Source organism: Taeniopygia guttata, chromosome 9 (assembly GCF_048771995.1).
Source record: "Taeniopygia guttata chromosome 9, bTaeGut7.mat, whole genome shotgun sequence".
NCBI classification, from domain to species: domain Eukaryota; kingdom Metazoa; phylum Chordata; class Aves; order Passeriformes; family Estrildidae; genus Taeniopygia; species Taeniopygia guttata.
In genome coordinates this window covers 11549742-11574259 of record NC_133034.1, presented here as the reverse complement: position 1 = coordinate 11574259, position 24518 = coordinate 11549742, and the positions used below count along the sequence as shown (strand labels likewise).

General features: G+C 38.6%; 2 protein-coding genes across 2 annotated transcripts in view; both read left to right on the top strand.

The window, feature by feature from the left end:
- The window catches only part of XRN1 (5'-3' exoribonuclease 1), a 40972-nt gene extending 38249 nt beyond the window's left edge, over positions 1-2723 (top strand). Inside the window, exon 45 of the transcript XR_005981323.2 lies at positions 2706-2723. The gene's annotated coding sequence lies outside the window, so the exon portion shown is untranslated. The remainder of the gene's footprint in view (positions 1-2705) is intronic.
- On the top strand, positions 1400-23433 carry GK5 (glycerol kinase 5). Its single transcript, XM_002198753.7, has 16 exons — positions 1400-1616; positions 2706-2799; positions 5771-5846; positions 6254-6347; positions 7343-7474; positions 8507-8582; positions 9198-9259; positions 9348-9421; positions 9745-9805; positions 10894-11020; positions 13603-13707; positions 16058-16143; positions 17352-17455; positions 18783-18842; positions 21064-21197; positions 22297-23433. The coding sequence occupies exons 1-16, from the start codon at positions 1485-1487 to the stop codon at positions 22431-22433; spliced, it is 1554 nt and encodes a 517-aa protein (XP_002198789.5). The 5' UTR covers positions 1400-1484; the 3' UTR covers positions 22434-23433.
- The last annotated feature ends 1085 nt before the right edge of the window (positions 23434-24518 follow it).

Here is a 24518-nt window from a genome sequence, read left to right as displayed (position 1 = left end):
CAAGAAAAAATCTACTTTACATGGCCACTTCAATGCGATCCAAAAGGGTATGTGTTCGTTATATTAGGAGCTTGTGAAAGAAAAAAGTAACCTGCATCCATTTTCTTTTTGAAGTTTTGCTTAATCTTGCGGTGAGGCAGACCCTGCTTGTATTGGTACTGACACAAAGGATATTTATAGATGCCTTTTTTATTTAAGGCTTCTTAATTTTTGAATGTTTGGAGAGGTTTTAGCCTTTTATACCAGTTACACGTGTTGAATCTTATTGAGGGAGCTTTCATCAGAAGTTTTAAGTAATTATTATGCTGTTAATTTTGATAAATTAGTTTGAAGGAAACTACTCTTCATCAGAATCTGAAGTACATGGTACCTTTGACATACATCTATTAGCCATATGTCAAGAGATAGTCAAACAGAATAAAAAGTCAAAGAGATTTTGATTTTGTAATGTGTTGTTCCTTAGAGAGGAGAGGTAAAGCAGTTGTTTCTTGGCTTTCTCTTTCATGTGCCTTCACTTCCCTGTGATCTGTACCTTTGTCCCAGTGACCTCTGCGACTGCCCATGTGAGGTGAGAAGCCTCTTCTTAATGTGGCTTTCACTGTCAGTAGTATTTCTGGTTTAAAGATCTAGTAATGCCAGACTTATCACATATAATACTGTTCATAGTGCAGTTTTTTTCTAAGAGGGGCCAAACCAGAAGTGCAAGGGAGAAATACCTTCAATGTATTTTTTTTGCTTTTTCTGCTCTAATTAAATTAATTAAAACTAATTGACTAACTCTTCTGATTACATTTGGGTTAAAATGAAATTCTACTGGTACTGATTTGGGTTTGAACTTTCTGAATTTTATTGGTTTACTGCTAATATTTCTGGTTGTGTCTATTTAAAAATTACCACCCCATCTAAGGGCAATACGGGAACATTTCTGTCACTAATTGTTCCAGCAGTAATTTTAGGTGCCGTTCCCTCTGTAAAGCAAACTGATGGCACCAGTGAATTGCTGCAGCCCATGACTTTGTGTAACTATGTGTGATTTGTTCATTGGTACTCAGTGCCTTCAGTGACAAATCCCAGGAGAAAACATACCTCTTTTAGTGTAAGGAGAACTTGGGGTCAGACACTGATCACGGAGGTCAGCATCTCTCCCAGCGGCGTTCGCTGAATTCATACTTTTAAAAAAGCCCGTAACATTTGGTGTTTAACTAAAAGTGCTTTTTTAAGTGCACGTGGTGGATTTATGTAAAGACGGCACAGACGAAACGCGACGCTTTGCTTTCGTGTTCTTGCCGTGTCGGTGGGACCCCGGGGCCGAGGGCACGGCCCCGCTGCCCGGTGAGGGCGCGGCGGGCGGGGCCGCGCTGCTCCCGGGGCGCGGCCTGCCCCGGCCGGCAGCGCTCACTGCCCGCGCCCATAGGCCGCGGCAGCGCCGCCCCCGGCGGGCTCGGCCGCCCTCAGTGCGCGCTCCGCACTGGGCCGCGCGGGCCATGCCGTGCGGGCAGCCCGACAGCGGGGCCGCCCCGGCGCGGTACGTGCTGGGGGTGGACGTGGGCAGCACGGTGGTGAAGTGCCACGTCTACGACCGGGCGGCCGCCGTCAGGGGCTCCAGCTACAGGAAGGTGAGTGCGGGCGGGTTGCGGAGCGCGCCCTCGGTCCGGGCCGGGCCGAGCGGCGAGAGCAGCCGGGGGCAGCACCTGCCTGGGGAGGCGGGCGGGGCCGAGCGTGCTCTCCCTGCCCCAGCGGGCAGACCGGCGGGCCCCCAGAGGCTGCGGGTTTGCCCGTCGGGGCTCGGCGTGGTCGGCGTTCGCAGGCTCTCGGCCAGCTCGGCTGGTCCCGGTGCGCGGCATCCCCCGAGCCAGGGCGGACAGGAGCGGCTCCGGCTCCCGGGGGCTGAAAGGAAACCCACAGGCCCCCTCCCCGCCGGGACCGCCGGAGCGCTCATCCCGTTACTTCGGCGCTCACCCCCTCCCACCTTTCCCGGTTACCTTGCCTTCGGTCACCTATCGACTAATCTCTGTCTGAACAAAACCACTTTTGTTAGCAGGGCATAGCTGAGATTTACTTAGGACTTACGGTTACTCGTGTCCCCGTCATCTAACAGGGCTGTGTGAAAAAGTGTCAGCTTTAGAACATGAATTTCACGCTGCTTTTGGTTTGTATAGCTTGTGATTTTAAGATTGAGGCAATCTCCAGAATTAACTGTTTTTACTGTTACCTATTGCAATGAAAAGCTTGCAGTTAGGAAAAGTATAAGAAATCTCATGGATTTTGGAGATGGAAGGGGCAGCTCTGGGTGGAGCCGGCCCTCCTGGGCGCTGGAAGCTCGTCTGGCAGGTGATCCCTGGCCTGCTGTGCTGCCACTAGGAAGCTCAGAGGCATCGACGTCTGAATTAAGCAATGCAGCAGAAACGGCTTTCTGAGACACCTGCTTTTCTGTTTGCAGCTCTGGAAGGGGTTTTACAGGTTCCTTTATTCCAAGAGGTTTGGACTTCCTTATTTCAAGGGGTTTGAGCTTCTTTATTCTCCCGGAACAAAGGAGTTCTTCTACAGGTCACACACCCAAGTTGAGCAATGTTTTAAAAGTTGCACTGTTGTTTCTACTCTTACAGGAGATTCACAAAATGAAGAACAAAACAAAACAACCCAAATTCAAATATATTTGCTGATTTCTAGGGATCATAATAAAGCTATTTGTGTTTCCCGAACAGGTAGAATCACTTTATCCTCGTCCTGGATGGGTTGAATTAGATCCTGAAGTGCTGTGGAGTCAATTTATTGGTGTAATAAAAGAGGCTGTACAAGGTAAGGGCTTAAATTTTGAGAAATTATTTATTTACAAAATTAGTGACGTTAGTTACTTGGATAATAAAACTATTTTTTAGCTAGTACTGAAAATCATCACTGAGCACAGGAGTACAACATGCTTTAAGGCCTTTTCAATCATTATGTAAATTAGGGTTCTTCAATTACCTTTTTCCTTTAATTTGGGCCAGATCAGTATTGAAGTAGAAGCAATGTGAATACTTGATTTATGCATCAGTACCAGCACTTTGTTGCTCCAGCTTTTTGTATATGCATCCTTCCCCAGTGTCTGTTCCTCCAGATGCCTCTGTGCAGGAACAGAGAGCAGGCTTGTTCCCCTTCCAGTGCCCCATTGTTCTACCACCACTTTGTATGTGTGAGTGAGAATGAATGCAGGATGCTGCAGAGCTGGGCTCACTTGATTGCAACCTGATATTCCTCGTTTTCCCATTCAAACTTTAAGTGGTTCTTACTATCCTATTCCCATATTTATGTTCTTTTCTATTTGTACTTTAGCCTAAAAATTCCTCGTGCTCTACACACTGAATACATACAACTCCCTTTTCTGACAAACCTCTTGTGGGTTTTTTCCCCCCACTTTCCTGGATGCTGCTCTAACCTAGCTCTTACTCTCTACAACTCTCACAGCTTTCATATTAATCTACCTCTAGTGTTCTGCCATCCATCCTGGATCACCTATGCCATGTTGATGCTGTGAACCTGTCAGCTGGGCCCCAGCTTGCCCTGCCACAGTGCCCCAGCCTCCTTGGCCTGTGTGTGCACATTGCACTCTTTCATTCAGTTCCTCGTGTTCAGCCCTTCTTGCTTGGTCTCCAGTGCTGCTCTGCCTTCAGACAGGGCTTATGGCAAAACTGCTTGTCCCTTCCTTTGGAAGGCTGCCTAAGGAACAGGGAAAGTAAATATCACCAGGTGTAAGATGAAGCTGATTATTTTGGGCTCTTGGTTTGTTTTGTCGGCAGCCACAACTGTTTGGTCACGAGAACAGCAATGCCACCTAAACCCCCAAAGACCTTACTGTCTTCCTTCATTTCCATTCTGTGGAACAAGTCAGGAAGCAAGACTTTTCAGCTAGTTTTAAAAAGGGAAGATTTCCTTGTGGCCAAGCTGCACACATTGTTGGCAAGTAATTTTTAAGTGGGTGTGTAAGCATAACTCATAGTGCTGTAGTTTTTTACAGAGTTGTTTCTAGTCTAGGGCAGCTTCCTGAGTCAAATCACTGTCCGGTTATTTATGCCAGCAGAGCTTCACCAGTGTTTATGCTGACGCAAGAGAGGGTGTGGTAGCAGGGGCAGGAATGACTGTCTGCAAGCAGAAGGAGCACAGTGACATTTGGGTTTGCTGGGCTTGCGGAGCTAAACGTCATTCCATGCACGTATGGATGAGCTGCTGTAGTTCAGTACTAAAGGTGGAAGCTTCTGGCTACACGGTCCCAACTCTGTCTCTTACTGTGCCACTCCATCCAAAAGACAGAGTAACTGAAAAATATCCATATTTGTCTTTAGGTTTGTTTTTGTCTGTAATGGAAGTTAGCTCCACTTACATGGGTGTCTGGAGAGCACAATAGCTGACACAGGGAAAGTGGCAGGACCATGCAGATTGTGGAGATGGGAAGGAGTAACACATGTCAGTAGTCCTTAGTGAGCTGTGGAAGTACTTGAAAGCTGTGGCTTTGTCTGAAAAAGAAAGAGAGCTGTTCCCAGGCCACCCACTCCCAGGTCCTCCTCCTGTACCCTCCTGCTACCAGCAGCACTTGTGCAGGCAGGTGGAGCAGGTTGCCTTGCGAAAGTACTGGTGTAATTTTCAGCTGATTGAGGAATTGATAGCACTGCTGGCAGGAATGCAAGGACCCAGTGTAAGGGGAGGTGCAGAAGCACACGTAGAGTTGGGTAGCACAGGATATGCCCTTTCTCTGTGAAACCCCTTCTGTAATTGTCACTGAGAGAGTGCTGGGTGTAGAGTCTGCAGAACATGCTCACACAAATGAGCAACTTTGCATGTGCAAATTAACATGAGAACATGTATGAGCAAGACCTACTTAACCTGTGATTTGTTCATGGAGCTGGATTGAGAGCCCTTCAGAGTAACAGTACTTAGGACAGGGTGGGTAGTCTGTCATTTAAGTGGAAATTTTTTAATGTGTATTTTCTTAATGTCATTTTGCTTTTGTAAATATGGCTGGAGGTAATTAGCAAGCTGACCAGAATTGCTTTGAAAATAGCTATGGACATATTTATATATTTACACTTATATTAGAAAAAGTGTTCTGCAACAGTTATTTGAAGGTAAAATTTAACAGCAAAATTGATGTATATCCAAATGTACATTTTTGTACTTCTGACTTTAAAGTATACATTGTTGCATTCAGTGCTACCTGATTTAAGCAAATTCTTTCTTAGGAATTTTGAAACATTGCTTAAGAAGTATTTAAAGTGAGACGTCATTATCAAAGTAATGCAAAAAGTTATGGTGTATTCATATTAATCTATTTACTGCCTGCAGGATCATTCTAGTTTTGTTTCTTTATAGAAATTCTTTCCGTAAGTCTGTGAAGGTACTTCCCTTGGTGCTTTTGTTCACATTCATCCATGTGAAATACACATTTTAATTGATTTTGTGGGCATACGTAATCTGCCTGCCTGTCTCTGGGATTGTTCATATAAATTATCAGCAGGCCTTTCAGAGGGTGGAAAGGGTCCATGTGCCACAGCTGCTTTTGCAAAATACATAGGTTTGTTCCTCTGCTTTGGAATCAGTTGTCTCACTCAGAGCTCTCTAATGTTTCTCTGCTCTTAACACTCAGTTGAACAATTTGTAGAGATTTATAATTCTCACAAACTATTATTTTCCGTATTCCATAGATTTTATAGTTATATTGAGGAAGTTATATTTTTGTTTGCTTCTCCAAATAAATGCTTTTTTTTTTTGATTGTGATTTGTTTTTGATTTTTAGCTGCAGGACTTCACATGAGGCAAATTGCTGGTCTTGGCATCTCCACCCAGAGAGGAACTTTCATTACATGGCACAAGTATGTATGTTGTGTGTTCTTTAAGATGAATTTGTATTTATAGACTGGATGGAAACAGGCTGTAGAAGTTTTGAACTCAAAAGTAAAAATTGTCAAGTCACTCATGTTCTCTTGTGTTTGCACAGCCACACCTTAGTGCAGTTCAGAACAGATCCTGAGTGTGTGGCCTTTTTGTTCTTTAAACATTAGAAGAGATGAATAAATACATATTTTTAATTCTGGTGAGAAGTCTGACACTCCAAACGTCTGTGTGCTGATTTAGTAACTCCTCAAATCCACCAGGAGGATAAGCAGTTATTATAGAACTAACCTAGTGCTTATTGTCCTGATTGGAAATGGTGAATAATGTTGAATGTTTTGGGCAATTTGTGTTCTCTAGTTTTAATTGTTGAAATACTGTTTTTCAGGAGGACAGGGAAACCTTTTCATAATTTCATAAGTTGGCAAGACTTAAGAAGTGCTGAACTTGTGAATTCCTGGAATAATTCCCTTCTGCTGAAGGTAAAACTGTGCTAGTCTGGATACTGCTTGGATAGATGAGACCTGTTTAACTTTTATGACAAGTGAGGGTAATACACAGAATACTGCAAGTGTCCTGTTCATATGGTGATGTGATGTGCTGAGGCCATCATTTAACTGAGCAATAAACATTTAAGGGAGTAATATTAGCATGGAAGATAGTTTCAAGAAAAAAGGTTCAGTACTGGTATCCTGAAGTAATTATTACGGGAAAAGATACCTATAGGTCTAAGGCTCGTTTTGTTACTTTTTAGTCTATTACATTAAAATGTTGCATATTGACTCCACTACAGTGTAGATTGTGGATGTAGGTAGGTCTGGGTTGGAAGTAGTTTCGGCTTTTGGTTTCTTGGCTTTTTTTTCATGTACCCTTTGCTCAGATTATCTATAGGAGGTACATTTTATGCTGTTCGTGGCTTGTGCTTCATACCTTTAGAAGAGAAAGATTTGCTCTAAGTGCAAAAACAGAAGTTACTTCTTCTCTAAGTGAAAACTAACCATCACAGTCACAATAAGAAATTAAATTATTTGGTTTACCAGTTACTTCTTTTGTGAAAACTTGATTAATGATTAAATTTTGGTAAATCTAATAAGTCATAATGAGCCTGCCAACTGTAAGAGAACTTCCATTGGAATAACAGCATGTAATGCTGTCAGCCACATCGTGCATTGTACTCACAGAGGTGACCAGTGTTGGCAATGCAGAGCAGTGGCTGTCAGTGCTCCAGCAGAAGGTGCTAAAGCAGCTTTGCTTAGTTCAGCTGCTCTTTCCTGTGGTGTGTGTTGCAGGAAGGCTGTCTGTTGATACGAAGATCCTTATATAATCCTACTCAAGGATCCTCTAAAGGAGTTTTAGCTTTCTGAATCTGATCTCATGTCAGCAGCTTTCATCTGTGTTGTCATCCTTTAAAGGTGTTTGATCAGTAACCTTTAAAGGGCAAGATTAAAAATTAAGTAACTGTTTTCTTTTGAAACAGGTAATCCATGTTATTTTTACAGTGCTTCATTTCTTGACTGGGAGTGATCGATATTTGGCACCCAGTTTTCTTACTTTTTCAACACATCAAGCTTCTATGAAGTTGTCATGGGTTTTTAAAAACATACATGAGGTAAGCTGGAGAGGGAAAAGCAGTAGGTTTCTTAAGTCATAATGATGGCTTGTGACTTGGAGGTGTTCAGGGCCAGGCTGGATGGGGCTTTGAGTGACCTAGTGTAGTGGAAGGTGTCCCTGCTCATGGCTGTGGAGCTGGAACACTTTAAGGTTCCTTCCATTCCAGGGCATTCCATGACTCTGTGACTATTGGCAATAATTACTTCAGCTTTGTCTTCCTTGTTCTTCTCAGAAGAACCAGAAAGGATTTTTTTCTGTGTTAATGTTCAAAGCCTGTCTACCTAAACAGTAACTTACATTTGTACAAAGTTTTCCTCTCATTCTGGAAATGTGTCATAATTAAAAGCTTTCTTCATACATAAGCAACATAATAAAATCATCTTATTTCATTTGATACATTTATGCAGTTAGTGATTGTACTTTGTTTTACAGCTGTTTGCCCTCTGGTTTTGCATGATGATTTTATTTATTTCCAATGGGACCTCTTACCTTTCCATACTGCATTATGCCAGTGTTTTGCAGTTTCACAAATACTACCATGCTGCACAATTCATTTTGCATTTTTCTGAATTGGAAAATGCATGTGGAATAAGTTGTGCTGGATTAATCTAGTGGACTAATGAGCCCTGACTCATTAGTCAGAACTAATTGCTATATTCATTGCTCTAATACTCACCATGCAGGACTTTGTTTTCTTTATCTACCACTCTTTCACCACTGCTATAATTGTGACTGTAAATTTCTTTTGATAAGGCTGTTATGTCCTTACAGTAGAGGATTACTTGCTTTTCTTTCCTTAGCAACAGCTGTGTAAGAAAGTGTTCTTATTTTCTGCTAGGAGCATGAAGTTGTAGGATAATATTAGTTAAATAGCAAACTCAGGTTTTTTAGAAGAAAAGTTTACAATAAGGAACTTATTACCTGAGAACATTATGATTAATCATTAAGACAGTAATAAATCAATAAATACGCTTCTCTTATTGTACCCAGTTGTAAATACTTCTTTTTTTTTCATGTATTTTTTCCCCAGGCTGAAGAAGCTGCCAAAAAAAACAACTGCTGCTTTGGAACGGTTGACACATGGTTACTGTATAGATTAACTAAAGGTGAACATTACAGTTCCTCTTAAATATCAGTAAAACACACTGGAATCAAAGAAATTATGTTAATTACTTGTCATTTATCTATCCTATAATTCAGATACTTTTTTTGCAATTTGTGATTTTGTATATTCGATAAAAAATTGTAATGTATTTACTGTTACAAAAAGAACTTCTGAATAAATTATTCTTTGAGCCTGCCTGGAAGGAATATATTTATTCAGTGTAATCTAAATGTATAAGATTTAAAGAGGACTAACAGAGCTAATTGGTGTTGATTGAAGAAAAGTATCTGTGAAAGCAAAAGAACAAAGAATTGTTACAAATATGGAAGAATAACAAGTTTCAATCCTGAGGACTAATGCCTGAGGGCTCAGATTATGATTGTGATGCAGTTGTTGCGATGCTGTTGTCTGTTCTAGCAGGTTCATAAGAGGAAATAGGGTAATTAATCTGTGCACAGTATAGTGAGCAGCAGGTAAAATATCTGTGCTCATTGTATCATTGTGATTTTGCTCATACACACTTGATTTATATTTCATGGGAGTCAGTGAGATGCTTAAAGAAAACTCTTAAAATATTTGGATGTCTAAAAATCCTTGTTCTCTCTTTTCATGCTAGGTTCTGTGTATGCTACAGATTACTCAAATGCCAGTTCCACAGGCATTTTTGAACCCTTTATGGTATGTGCTGTTCCCAAAGAATATTGTTGCTATTTACTGTGCTTCTCAGACAATTGCTAATGTTTTTACTTTTTCCATTTCATTTCAGAAATGTTGGAATCCCACTTTGTGTAATCTACTTTCTATTCCAGTGTCTATTTATCCATCAGTGAGAGACACAAGGTAACTAGGAAGGCATAATTAAAAGAATATTATAACTGTTAAATTAATTGCTAAATTGATTATGATTAATTAAGAAATACAAAATATTCTGCGCAGGCTAAATAATACACACGAGCACAAAAATATTTTAATATGCAGTTATACCTTATATTAAAAGTATAGAAAGTCCAAAAATTTTTTACTGTGTTTTTTAAAGTGATAGTTATAATATTTTCTTTAAAATAAGTCAGTAGCATTACCTTTCATGTGTGATCCAGACCCAGGCTATATGTACCTCGATTTCATTTTAACAAAAACGTTATTTTCATGTGATTTGTTTTAAGCTTCAACTTTGGATCAACTGACTCTGAAATATTTGGGGTACCTATTCCAGTAATGGCAATGGTAAGTGAAAATAGTTTCTGAAATCTTTGCATTTATACTCTATTTGGTTTTGATTTAGTACTTGCTTCTTTCATTAGTATTCTCTATTGATTCTGTGTGACTTAACTACAATAGAATTGATTGTTGAATTTTTCTCCAAAAACCCAGCCTACAACCTTAAGGGGAAGGATGAGAAAGGAACAAGAAGGGATTTCTAGAGGTTGAGGTCCACTAAGGTTGTGTGACCAAATGATTAAGTACTTAATGTAGGACTCTAAGCTCTGGTAATGTGTGTCTGGCTTAAAATCAGTTGTTCTGTATAGTTATGCAAGAATCCATTCTGGCTTGACTTCAGTAACACCAAACAGTAAAAGTATTTGTGAATAGATCCACTTGTTGTACTTTTTATCCTCTTTTTATTTTTCACTAAAAATAAATGGCAAATAACATTGGCTTTCCTCAGGAGTTAGAATTTGGATAAAGTGATGATTTGGAGCAAAATCTGCTTGAATTGAGCTAAATGAAAAAAACTGTCCCCTAGCTAACCTGAATTTGTCTTGATTTAAAGTACTGTGGACTAAATCTAGCTGTAAATTTACTGTTTCACCAATGCAAAAATGTAAGTAAATACATTTAATAACGATAATCATGGTTGAAAAATGGAGCATGGAGTAATTTGGTACAGGAAGTGTATCAAAGAAAAAGGAAGGCAAGACCTCGAAGCTTCAACTTTTTACTTGGCGGAAAAGGAATTCAGGCCAAGCTATTCTGTTCTGCTCCCTGGGATTGTAAATGCCTCCTTTGTCCTTGTTAAATATTAAACCACAAAATACTTCTTTTGTTTCCATAATGTTTTCACTGTTGCAAGGAGTACTACAGACACTTCACATTGTGAAGCCTGGTGTAATTTGATGCCAGTGATCAGTCTGACTGTTATAATGGCCTGCAAATGCTTAAGAAATTGTAAATTAGTCCTCTCAGAACGCTCAGTTCCTGAATGGTTACTTGTGTTCAGAACTCCAGAGTGTTTACAGAGATATTTTCAAACCCAACGTGGCAGGTTGGTAGTCGGTAGCTGACTTGTCCCATTGTTTTTGTTGGATTGGCAGGTAGCTGATCAGCAGTCAGCTATGTTTGGAGAATGCTGCTTTCACCCAGGAGATGTTAAACTGACAATGGGAACAGGTGGCTTCTGGAATGTGAATACTGGAGAGCATCTCTTTGCATCACGGGGAAGTAAGACAGTGAAATTTTGGTTTTAGGGGATTTTATTCTTTCAGCTGTTCCTTGATAGCTGTTACTGCTGAGGGTACACAAAAGAATAGAACAGGGCTGTGCTTTTCCTTCTGTCTATAAGTGTAGAAAAACAACTTGGTAGTTCTTTTAGAAGAGAAGACTGTGGAAAATTTTAATTAGCAATGTAAATTTTGGTTATGTTAAAGTAAGCTTCTCAGGAAGAGAATTTAATTAGCATCATTAATACTACCTGCATCCCTCCTGTTGTTTTTTTTTTCCTTCACCTGTTCTTCATAGCAGTATTACACAGGATAGGAGAAAAAAGGGATTGGTCCTCTGACCTCTGACTTCTCACATCAAAATATTGCAGTCAATCATTGCAAGCTCCTCCCCTTGAGCTCTTATGCATTGAAGCACCTGCAATAATGCAGGGTTAGAAGTTGTAAATTTTCTCGTAAAATGGGCTCTCCTGTGTGTTTCTAGTGTTTAAAACTTTGTCATTCTGAACATCTGTGGTCTGTCAAGTAATTTGTCAGAGATAGCTATTTGTCAAGAGAGCAAACACTGAAGATGACACTGAAATAAATTTGCCTGCAGTCTCACTCTGTCTGTGATATTTTTAAAGAGTTACTAATTTCAGGATGTCTACTGCTTAAAACAGAGTGGGGCTGGGAAGGAGGACAGCAGTGTGATAAAGAGAATTTTACCAGCTCAAGTCTTGAAGGACCTTGGCAAATACTTGAGATGTGTCAGAACTGAATAGCATAGACATTGAATTCCCTATGAATGCAAATGCTTTTTATGCTAATTAATTATGTCATTTCATTTAGGAAATACTGTACATGTAGTCCGTTAAAATGTAATAGCAAAAAGCACACTGTAAAGTTTTTCAATTTAGGTATTGTAGTCTGATAGGAGTTTAAATCTTCTAAGGCAGTGCTGCGAAACTTTTACTGCTTTAGGCTGTTACTTTTGGTAACATTATTTTCCCTATGTTCTTTAGCTGTCATGGGGTATGGTTAGTGGGACAAGTTAAGTGCCTGGCTTTCTTAGTGCCATGGGCATGAAATGTAATGTGTTCAATCTTTAAAGCTGACATATGTATTTAAGACTGCAAGATGAATCCCTGCAGCATCCTTGTGCAAGCTGTTCATTAGCTGCTGTTCTAGTTTCTGCTCTACTTTTAGCTCCTACATATAACAGTTAAAAAAAAAGGAAAACTAAAGTAGTTCCTTCAAGAGCAGCCCGTCTCACAATTCATTGATGGAATCATGTTGTATAGGTTTAAAGCTACCTCTGGTAGTCTGAGGCTTCTTAATATCTCTGGTCATGCCAAGTGTGATGGGGATCCCTTCCCTAGAGGTAGGATTATGTTACACTGCTAGAATCTCTGGTGTGAGCATCTTTAGGGAGGCCACGTGATAGATGGATGTCTCTGTCCCTGATTAGCTGTTCTTCTTAAGGATCTTTGGCTTGATTAATTTTTTGAACTTTTTTTCTTTGTGACTCTACCTTTGGTAAAAAATAAAGATTTCAAGGGACACCTGCATGGATGATTTGGAATTATATATGTTAACATTCCCCTTTCAAGAGACAAATATAGATTTTAATCAGTGCTGTCTTATATTGTAAGCACCAGAGTGCCCCCAGTACTAACACAAGTTTCTGCAATTGCACTGGTACTCCCATGCAACTCATTTGCACACAGGCAAACAAACTGGAGATGATTCTGTGAGGAACACATATATCAGCAAAGTCACTTTGAGAAAGCAAAGAGAGCCCCTAGATCCTTCTGATGCGTTTCTGGTCCTTGTAAAGGTACACTGGGACTTGTTTGCCTTTGTTGCATTACCCATGATCTCTGAATCCTCAGCCAGGCTCCAGAAAGTACAGGCACTTTGTTCACTCCAACAGTTACTGTGCTTGATAGGGTGAGGTTGTTGCAGTGACTACCGTCTATTTGGGTTCTTATCTAGTCACCTGAAAAGCCATTTCTCTAGCTGAAGTACAGGTAAAACTTGTTTTCTTTTTTGCTTTCTGTTTGAGGAAGTATTGCATATTAAACAGGGAATTAAAAAGACATCATTTTCATCATCTTCTGTGAATAAGATCTGTGCTCTAAGTTTCTGTTACTTTTTTTGTATGTATATGTCCGTTTCAGTTTTATGTTTCCCATTCATGCTTTCTGTTTTGGGGAAAAACACTCTTCCTTTTTAGAAACCCTTGGGGAAAGTTGGATGGACTTAAATAGAAAAACTGATAAATTTTTAGGTATGCACAATCTTTTATATAAAAAACAAAAGTGGGCACAGATGGATCTTCAGTTTAAAGGTGGTTTTTGGTAATTTGATAGTAATTTTTTTAGGTTAACTTTGGTCTAACAACCTGTTGCTCAGTTCTCTTGTTATCCCATCCCTAAAATTTTAAACAACACATTTAACCTCTACCAGTGAGGACTTTAGTTGGAATTCTACAAAGAAATTGATATTTTTTAGGTGGGTTTATTGTGAGAAATGTTTGTATATGTTTTTCTGGAAACATTTATTTTAACTGAATGTTTTGTTTCATGGAAAATAATTCAGGTCTTTATCCACTGATCGGTTGGAAGATTGGGGAAGAAGTTGTTTATTTAACTGAAGGCTCTATATCGGACGTCGGCACTGCCATAAAATGGGCTCTGGATATAGGTAACTTCTTTCATTTTATAGAGAGTGAAATATGTAACTTTAAGAAGCTGTTTTATAGGTTCATAGTTGTGTCACTAGGTTTGATTTTATTATTCGTAACTGAAGGAAGGTAATCTTCATGCTTTGGACAGCAGAAATGCACAGTCCTTTAAGTAGGCATTCTGCTGAGGGTGCTTGCTGCAGGGAGTTTGGTTTGCACAATCATCTTCTCTTCAGTCTCTGCTTCAGGTCATCCTGCTTAACTAGGCTTTCATTTTCATGAAACGTTTTACTCTTCACTTGCTTTTGAGAGGTCTTGAGCTGTACATCTCATAACTAATAAAAGGTTTGATTTATTTGAAGATAACATGAAAAATTTTGCAAGTAACTGTTGCTTCACATGGAAGTAATGTACCTTTTGGCTGCTGTTATTATTTTGTAATTAAAGGTTTTGCATTCCAGTTTAATGACAGTTTAATGACAGACTAAAGAAATACTACTGCTGTTGTAGCTGATGTTCAAACCTACTGATTGTTCATAGGACAACTGTTCTCAGTATTCTAATTAGAACTTGAAAATTTACTTGGCTTACTTAGAAATTTAGTACATTTTTTACTAGGATGAGAAAAAAGTGATTAATATCTCAAACTTTGGACTGTCTGGGGAGGGTTTTCCTCAAGTGTAACTCACCACAAAATTCCACATTTTTTGAAGCTGTCAGCTTTAGGTGCATGTGTACATCTATATGCTCTGGTATGGATCTGTAAGGGTTAAGTATGACCCAGATTGGTCCTCACATCTTCATCCAGCATATGATTAAGCCTAGAGAGTAACAGCTACTAGGCTTTGGAGGAAATTACTCAGTTCAGTACACAGTTCAGTGCTGCAGTCTCAAGTGTCAGTGCTACATATGTAAGCTTGCTACTTCAGATTCCAAAATTAAAATGGATAATTATCCATATGAAACTTATCTATACTTAAAATAAGTATCATTGGTGTATGCAGAAGTATAAAGGATTTTTAGGTAGTCAGTAGAAAAATGATCATGACCTACAGTTGCTACCATAGGAAAAAAAAGGGGGGAAGTTTTAGAGATGAGATAAATAAAAGGCAAGCTGCTTTAAACTCTGTAACTAGTAAGGCCTTTATTTCTGAAAATATTGTTGCAGAGAAGCAGAATTCAGAAACTTTTATCAGCTTTAGAGAATGGAAAAACTTTAGCTCTACAGAAAGAATTGGGCCAAAACACAAGGTAAGCTGATGGCCTCAATAAGAGGGGTGAGGCTCAGCATGGATGAAGATGAGACACAGTGGTGGTAAAGGTTTGGAAATAGTAATTTCTGCAGCAAGGCAAACTTATTTTAGTGGACTTCTTTTAGTGGGATCCTATAACTTGTAAGAATTTTGAAGAAGTAGTAGTATATGGAATTTCAGCATGAAGTCAGTCTTACTTAATTTTTGATCTTCTGTCCTGACATAGAGGTACTATATGTATAATTCAGTAATAGCAAAGACAACAAGAAGGAAAAAAATGTGGTTTAGGTTTGTTAGTCTGAACACAGTAGAATCCATCATTTTCCCACAAATTCATAAAGGTTACAAAGGTAAATTGAAATTCCTGATACGTTTATCACGGTGGGCTTTTCAAAGGTAAATTGAGCTAGATTAAACTAGCTTACCTTTAATAGGAAAATTCACTTTTTTAGACAAGAAAAAGCAGTATCTCTCATGTACAGAAGACCTGTAAAATCATGTTTTGTGGCCACATAAGGACATTAGTAGTTAAAATTGTGGAAGAGGGATGTTAGTACAAGAAGTGCATGTGGGTGAAGAACAAGCTAAAAAGCAATTTCTGTAAAGTTATGAAAGGAGTCATCTGACTGGACAGAGAATAAAAGCAGTGTCTATCCAAGAGGCATTATTGTGATGAGAGGTGCTGTATTACCTTTTGTGTCACTTGTAAAGATAGTAAGAGTGCTGATAAAATATGGGTATTAAGGATATTCTCTGTAGTTATGTGGTTGGACTGGCAGTAACCACCTGGGGAGAAAAAATATGTTCTATGATTCTAAGGTTTTATCACTCTTAGGTGCCGTTATCATTCTTAATTCCCATTTATGTCTTGAAGATTAAAAGACTACAGCACAGTAGATAGGAGAGGATCCTTTCGAGTTAAGCCTTCATCTGAGTAGTTTGGGATTATTGATGTGACCGATGGACATGAAATCGAGAAGAGATTGTCTCCCTTAGAACATGCAGTTTGAAAATACTAAAAAAGGAGTAGTGTGACTCTAGATGTTTTTCTCTTAGTGAGACAAAATGAATAAATTGAAGGAAATAATAACTTCCTACAACCTGTGTATCTTTACAGAACTTTTCACCAATGTAGATGAAACGGCAAAAATGGCACAGAGTACTGCTGATTCTCAAGGTGTTTGTTTCATTCCAGGTTTTCAGGTAAAAATACTATTAATAAAATCAAGATTATATTTTATTAACCCAATTAAAAATTAATGTTTACATTTTTAAAAGTAATAATTTACATCTTATCGCAGTATTTATTATATACTGTTGAGGTGGTTATTGTCTATTGCTCATCACAATACATGAAGGCCATTGTCATATCAGAGTAAATGCCATTCCTCCCCTTGAGAAAAACAAATATGAAAATGAGTGATGGGCAGGTACACTAAATTACTTTCCTCTGGTAGCACAGGCAATGCCTGCAGAGACACAAACCAATGTCACAGCTTCTTTGCTATGATGGGCAGAGCTTTCATTGAGACAATACTTCTAATCACTGTCCTAAAATAATTGATTTTATTCTGCCTTTTTTTCAAGGTGTAGGTTGTAATTCATCAGAATATTTAAAAGTATCTAAATATTAGCAAGATTGCAAGTCCTGGTGTTATGAAAAGCAAAGGTAATACTTACCCACTACTCCTGGGAATGGTCAAACTCATTATAACAGACTTCTCTCTTAGAAGTCTTAGTAATTGTTTGGCTTCAGTGATAGGAGTTCATCTCTCGGTGTGTTGCTAAAAGTTTGAGTTAACCATACTCAGTCTGATCATTCCCAGGACTAGTGGTTTTTTATGAAGAAGCTTGACATCTTACCCTTACCTTTGTCCAAGTTCTGTATGCTAATGGAACAAAGCAAAGAAGAATTTAATTTCTTCTCCAGATAGCCCAGCTTCCTTCAGTGTCAGTGATAACAGGCTGTAGCATACATCAATATAAAGTATTATTGTCCTTTTCAGTATTACTTTTGAAGGTCAATTCATTTTTTTTCAGGAGTTCAGGAGGGGGCATGTGTGAAATCTTGTTAGAGAACAGCAATATCAGCAATATGTGTGTGCCATGTCCTAGACAACTGGTGTACATTTTAAATGTATTTTAAAGGAAAATTGTGTGGATTAGTCTTTTTTAGTTTGTCTGATTTGGAAAAAAATCACTTAAACATTTTGCTGTTGAAAGAAGCAATTTAAACTGTTTCCTGAATAAGCTAAAATAACACTATATACCTCTTACATATTGTTCTCAATTTTCTTCTTTCACTATGCTGCCTGTAATTGTCGTAAGTTATTTTTTTCTTACTTTTTAACTTCTTTCACAAAAGCCTACAAATACTATTCACTGAACTCATGGTGACATCTTTTCTGCAGGTTTCTGGGGATGACCCATATTTATGTGCCTCTTTCATGGGGCTGAAACCTTCCACTAACAGAAACCATCTTGTTCGAGCTATATTGGAATCTGTAGCTTTCAGGTACTGCGTGCTAAATTATCTGGCTTGCATTTTCTCATGTTTGCTTTTATTTAGATCAGCAGTGTTAAATGTATACATAGACTTTTGCAGTTTGTACAATACACTACTGTTACACTGGAAAGGAGTTTTAGCTGCTTTCTTTTTTTTAAACACTTTACAAATAAATTTTTGTATATTTGTTAGTTCAGAGTTTTTGTCATTAGGTAACCATATAGAGATTCTGAAATAATGTTGTTTTCTGCATGTTTTAAGTGTTTTCGGTTTAGAGTTTGTCTTTCCTCTCCTGACAGTGTTTTGTCAGAAACTGTAGTCCTCTCCAGCTGTGTTTAAAGTATCCTTGAAGCTGAAAGCTTTATATCAGCTTTTGTTTAAAGTTTGAAATTTTGGTGTTTTATAAAACAAAGTAACAGACCTTTTAAATGTCTTTAAAGATGTGAATGGTGAGCAGCTTCCAGATCTGTGAAGGCTAAAGATGTCACTGCTGGTCACTGCTTTGCCAACCCCCAGCATGCCTCAAACAGGAACTGAGCAGGAATTGAACCTGGCTCACACTGCGCTGTGGCCATTAGGGAGCACTGATGTGATTCCTTCCATGTAGCCAACAGCTTTGCTTTTGATGCCTTAGATGCATCACTTTGGGCATAAAAATCTCCTGCAAAGACTTCAGAATAGATGTCTGGAGGAGGGCAGCATTCTGAATTGCTGTAACTGGTTTCTAATTAATTTTCCTTCTCCACTGTAAGCCTGAACATGAGATGCAGTAATTTCTGAACTGACATATGGGTGTCTTGAAAAGAATGTTAAGGGATGTTAAGAATTAATCTGTCTCACTCAAATACTGCATACAAATAACTAGAAAAAAATTAGAGATCCTTTGCGTTTCGATTTCTCCCATTAAATGAAATGGTTTCAGGAAAAAGTCAAAACTTGAAGGATTCAGATATTCCCCTTACAGAATAGCTGCATAAACTCCAGTTAGCACTGTTGGCCTCCTTTCCTCACTCTAAGCCACTTGTTACATCAATGATTGCATCTCTAGAAACCTATCAGTAACATTCAGTGGGAAAAATGAACCTTCTACAGTGACTTGCTATAGAATGGGCCATGATTTAGCCACACTTAGCCTTTGTAACAGTGACAAAGACCAAACATCAGTTTCACTGGGATTGGGTTTTTCATTTACCCATTCTAGAAACTTTTCAGCTATTGCAGCCATTCTAACAGAACTGAGGTCTTTCTTGCCTTCCATTTATTTTCTGACTATGTAGATACTGAAAATACTTTATGGAATATATAATGATTAATTCAGCTCAATATTTTTTTAAAGAAACAAACTGCTTTATGATATCATTGTGAAGAAGGTGCACATTCCTCTTCGAACTATTCGGTAAGTTCCCTGTAACTCTTAAATTAGATATATGAGAGTTTGATTTTAAACAGGTTTGAGCTTTATTATGCATTTTCTTTTACTGTAAAAATTCTGCTGTTTAGAAGTAGATGATTTCCAAGTTAAATGTTAATGTAACTGAAGCAGCAGTATAGTCTACCTACAGCTATTGGCATTGGTGATTGTTAGTGTGGAAGTAATGAACTACTCTAATTATTAGAACACAATTTAAAAAGAAGGCATATCCATGTTTTCAGGTAGCACTAGAGTGCATATAGCAATGCACAAAGGTCATTCTACCCTTTGTCATCATTCTTTCATACTGACATTTTCTGTGTTGGGTCTTTCACAGACAATTTTTTGAAGACATTGGTTAAAACTGGTTCTATTTGGGAGGGAAAGAGGGAGATAAGTTTTAGAATTCAATTGTTAAGACGTCTGTTTTGCTTTAGTCTCTGAAGAGCCATATGAAATTTAGTGAGGTAACTGTAATCCCTAGAATATGCTGTCACAACATATAGCTGAATCAAACATTGCTGGAAGAGCACATTTCACATTTTGATAGGGACCTTCTCTGAGTACACCAGTTGTCAGAAGCTCCAGCCCTCTGAGGCTCAGAAAGTTCTGCAACAAAAATTCCTCCCTCGGACAGCCAGGGGTCAGCATGGCACTGCAGTCAGGAGCAGAGGTGAGCGTTCACATCCCTCCTGTGCCTCTGCAAAGGAAGACAGACTGGCAGGCGTGTCAGATCAGACTATCAGCGGGTAAAAAAAGTGAGCATACAGAAGTAGGAGGAGGTAAAAGTTTCTGCTTTCCATCACATACTGGGAGAGAGTAGGCAAAGGGGAAGAAACAGCCAGGGGTAGGAGTTTAATGAAAGATGTAAAGTACCGGAACTTTGATTACTTAGGAAGCTTTTTAACATAGGAAATTTGAAAAGTCACATTAAAAGTGAAAACTCTTAAAAAACTCTTAAAATATGGAAAGTATAGAAATACAGCCTAGGGAGCATTAGAATACTGATTCCATTTACATTGCAATATAAACCTTAAATTGTATGCTCATGTTATTTTTTTATTCATGGGTATAAAATTGCAGTTTTATATAGTGTCTGTATTACTTAACTAAAATCAGTAGCAATTCAGCTTGTGGATTAAATATTAAAACATAATGAGACACAGTGGGGTTCTCAGTAGGGCTGCAAACTGCTCTACCATCTTTACATCTGCACATCTTTTGCATCTGTCAGTTACCTTTGATTTTTTGTTGTTGTTTTTATCCTATAAATGTATTCATTCCTTTTTAAGCTGCTTTCCTGTATTCCTTGTTCCTTCCTGCTCTCTGGGCATTGTTTTCATTAGTCCTCAATGGGTTCTTATTATTTCTCTTCGCTTGTCTCAACACCATCAAGGAAAGCACAGAGCAAGAGCCCTAAGCTTTAGCCCACATCCTATAACTAATGAGTTTTACTACCTAATGCTTTCTATAGCAATAAACACTAGAGGTCTTCTCTGCACCACATTTGATAGAACAGCAGCTCCATATGTGGATGGTATTAGGGTACAAGAACATAATGAACCTTCTAGGACATTTCAAAGGTTGCCTTTTGTTAGAGTTATTTTGTTTGCAAGAGTAATTATTCGAAATCTCAGATGATTTAAGATCAGCACTGATAAGTTCTCATTTTCTCCATTAAAGTTTTCTCAAATTAGGAAAATAGACAGATGGAAGCCTCATTCTGAACTTTCTGTTAAAAAGAAGCAACCCGCAACCCTGAAGGGTAATAATACAAAGATTTGGTATTAAGGAAAACAATACTTCCCCAGATCTGAGAACATGTGAAAGGGTTTGTTTGGTGTAACGGTTTTGACTGTTGTCATATTGTGCTGGTAACTTTGTAAAGGTTCTGTTATAAAACCTAATATTTCAGCGAAGAGGATGCATAGTTTTAAAAGACAGAACTTTCAGAGCTTCTGATAGTGTCCTGTATCCCTGTCTGCCTACCATTCCTCTCCAAGTTTTTCTGAACTATTTTTTTCTTCTTTTTTTTTTTTTGGCACCTTGTTCTGTCCTCTAAATTTACCCATAAAGTGGAAATGCATTTGTGCATGAGTGACAGGAAGATTTATGCATAAGTTGAAATACCAAACGTTGTTTTCTGAAATGCTGGCAATAAGCACTTAACACATTTTTTTAACTACTTCTTTCCTTCTCCCCATAGAGCTGATGGAGGTGTCAGTAATAATAGTTTTGTCATGCAGATGACATCAGATTTAATTAATAAGAAAATAGAAAAACCTGCAAATGTGGAAATGTCTAGTCTTGGTGCAGCTTTTCTAGCAGGCCTTGCTTCAGGTACGTAGACATTAAAAAGGCTTTATTTTGCCCTTTGTAATGCATGTTGTAAATACAGTAGAAAAGAGATCAGATAAAAAAAAGGCATAACTTCAAATAATTGTGACCCTTCCCTCTAAAGGATTACTTTACCATTTTTGTGGGAATCTAAGATAAATAGATAAATAGTGTTTATGTTTCTCTGTACAGTACTATTAGAAGGATTTATTAGCAGAGAAGAAAGGTGAGCCCTGTCTTTGCTGCCTCCCCTTCCTTGAGTCAGACATTCCATGTCCATTCCCATACTGGTGCTGCCTGAGTGCTGCTGGCTGGGGATGGACCATGTGGCCAGGGAGCCACCGTGCTTACCTGCAGCTCTGTCACTCCCACTGAGGCTGTGTCCTGTGCTCTGTGAACACAGCCTTTATCCTTTGAGGCTTTCACAGAAATGGAAGTACAAATTAATTATTAACAGGAAAACCAGCTCTAGTCATACAGAATTGTTTCATATTGTTAACAAGACTGAAAGCTACAAACGGTTGATGGTTTTGTTTAATATGCACCTACAAAACATGTTTTTGTTGAAGTGCTTTGACATGTAAATAACACAAATGAAGGTAAAAATTATATGCTTGGTTAAGACTTATTTAGCAATTAAAAGTGCCAGAAAGTTGAGACCCTTGACAGACAAGAATGATTTAATAACATAAATTGATAGGAATCTGTAACACCAGCTGTTTCTTGCTATTGATACAATTTTTAAGACAGTAGGAAAGCAGCTAAGTCTTGGTTTCTGTGGCCCTTCTTTGTTGAGAAAGACCTGCAACCAAAAGCATTTTGTGGATGAAACCTAAGGGAACTTTAGTGTACCAGAGCTGTTCCTTGGAAACCATCCCAGTTAAGCAGATGTGCTGTTGTCAGGATTCCAAACAAGTGGATCCTATTGGAAAGGATTTTCACAATATTAAAAATATGTTTCCCTCTGAAAAAGTTGCTGGTAGAGTAAAAAGAGAAGCTGTCATTATTTCTTACTGTGTTTCTGTTTTGGATCTCTTGGAAATAGAATAAAACAACTCAAAAATAACGTAGTTGGGCTGGAAAATGAATGTTCTGTTTATAGGATTTTGGACAGACAAAAAACAACTCAAGAAGCTAAGGCGAATAGAAGCAGTGTTTGAGCCCCAAAAGGATTCAGAGGAATACAGACCTGCTATGGATGCATGGCTGCAAGCAATGAAACACTCACCACACTGGTAGAAATTTGTGTTTTAATTTTAGAAGAATTAAGACGGTTTAATTAATATTTTATAATGTATTGACATTAACAGGGCAGTAAAAAACCATAACTGGAATTTGTGATGGCGTATTATGAGTTGTGTGGTATTTCAGTTCCCCCCCTGCTGCTGGATTACTTACCATAGTGTAATGAACCTTCCCATCATCCCTGTGGCAGCTGTGGTCCAGCTGCAGCATTTGTGTCCCTTCAGTGACCTCCTTTGGGTGGCCCAGCTGCTCAAATCCTACCATGTACTGCCCATGGCTGTTTTAACTGTGATGGGTTTTTCACTGAGCAGCTCGCCTCCCTCCGGATCTTTAAAATCTTGCGTATGTTCACCATCAAGGAAGGTGAACATACGCACATTTACTCCCCTAGGCATTGCTACAAAACAAAATTATTGTTGGGGCTGGGTTATGAGGAATTCAATTGCTTGCAAAGACATTGTTTTGGTAGTAGCCTGTTACCACCTTTTGGTTGACACTAGGCACTGTGATCACATTATTTGTGCACTAGATCAAGATGAAATACAAAAGCAAATAGCCTTTCAACACTCCATTTTAAAACACCCAGGATTTTTATAGCTGATACTTTGTAGCTAGCTTGTAGCTCAATTTTAAAAAAAAATTATAAAGACCAAAAGCAACCTTATCTGGAGTGGCCAGCACAGATACATTAAAACTAGTTCAGGTATGCTGTCTAACTTGTAAATATCTGTACTGTTAGTATCTTCAAGGCCATTTTTAAATCCTATTATTATTAGCTAAAAGGGAGTAAAAAGTTTATTTTTGAAGCTATAAATTACTTTTGTATTTTTAAACAAATAAAACATAATTAAATGTGTAGTTAATTATTCTTATATAATTGTTTATTTCTAATATTAAATTATTGTAATTTTCTCAGGATTATGTGTAAATCAGCTTCCAAAATGTAAAATGATTAAACATTTTAATTTCAGAATAATAAAAAGTTCAAGCTGTGGGTGATTTGTATTCCATAGACACTGGAGAAAAAACTTTTTATAGATTTAAGATCATTGAAAGAGAGCAGAAGAACTATAATTCATTTTTCTTGTGCTGATACACAGAAGGTCAAATCATACACCATTTCCTTAGTTTCCTTCAATCGTGTACCCTGAGTTGGAGCATCTCCTCTAGCTGTGTTCAGCCTCCATCTCATTTACTTGTCAGCCTTAGCTTAACCTGCCATTTTCCTTGTTCTTCTGTTATATTCTGGCCTTCAACCTGTGCTACATCTTGGCATTTTCTTTTCTCTGGGTATCTTTCCAATTCTCCTTAACCTTCTTTAATGTGAATCCTTAAATGAAGCACAGAAGGAAGTATGTCTGCTGATTTCTAGTAATATGCCAGGCTGTAGTGCCAAGACTCCAATATTAAGTCCCTCAAAGAGGCTCCCTCCACTCCTCCTTCTGCTGTAAGGTAAGATTCTGCAGTTACAGGATATGTGAAACAACTGCTTTGCTTTAACACCTGTATTCAGCTTGGGATTTTCCTCTGTCATCACAAAGTCACTGCTAAAGAAAATGCTCATTAGCAAGAAGGTTCTTTCTCCAAGGCCAAGCAGAAAGGCTTTAACTCTGGCATTCTGGGCAGAAGTTTGTGCCTCAGTCACTGTTATTCTGCATTTTGTTCTCACTGAGGGGGTTTAGTTCCATCAACATCTGCCTGGGTATAATGTCCCCCTATTGCCCTTTTGTTGAAGGCTCCTTAACTTAGGTTCTCTTGATAGCCTGGAGGTTTTGCTGGGCTGAGCAGGCAGTGTTGCAGTGCTCCCAGACAGAGCTCTAACGGGAGTTGAACCTGAATCTGTTCAAATCACTCTGCTGAAGGCAACTCTGCACCATGTGCCTGATACTCCACCTTTAGTGGTGGTGGTTTTCACCCTAGCAGTGGTACAGCTAGAGAGAGAGAAGACACCCAAGACATTATATAGTCCTCTTGCTCCAAGTGGTATCCTAGAGGACACACTCTGGATAACCATTTTACCATTGTCACTGTTTATTTGAAGCTGGAATTTTAGCCGTTTTCCTTTCACTAGCCTCAAAT

Coding starts and splice junctions, on each gene's coding strand:
- GK5 (XM_002198753.7), top strand. CDS start 1,485: ATGCCGTGCGGGCAGCCCGACAGCGGGGCCGCCCCGGCGCGGTACGTG. Junction 7,475..8,506: donor TTTTTAAAAACATACATGAG/GTAAGCTGGAGA, acceptor TTTTTTCCCCAG/GCTGAAGAAGCTGCCAAAAA. Junction 18,843..21,063: donor ATTCCTCTTCGAACTATTCG/GTAAGTTCCCTG, acceptor TTCTCCCCATAG/AGCTGATGGAGGTGTCAGTA.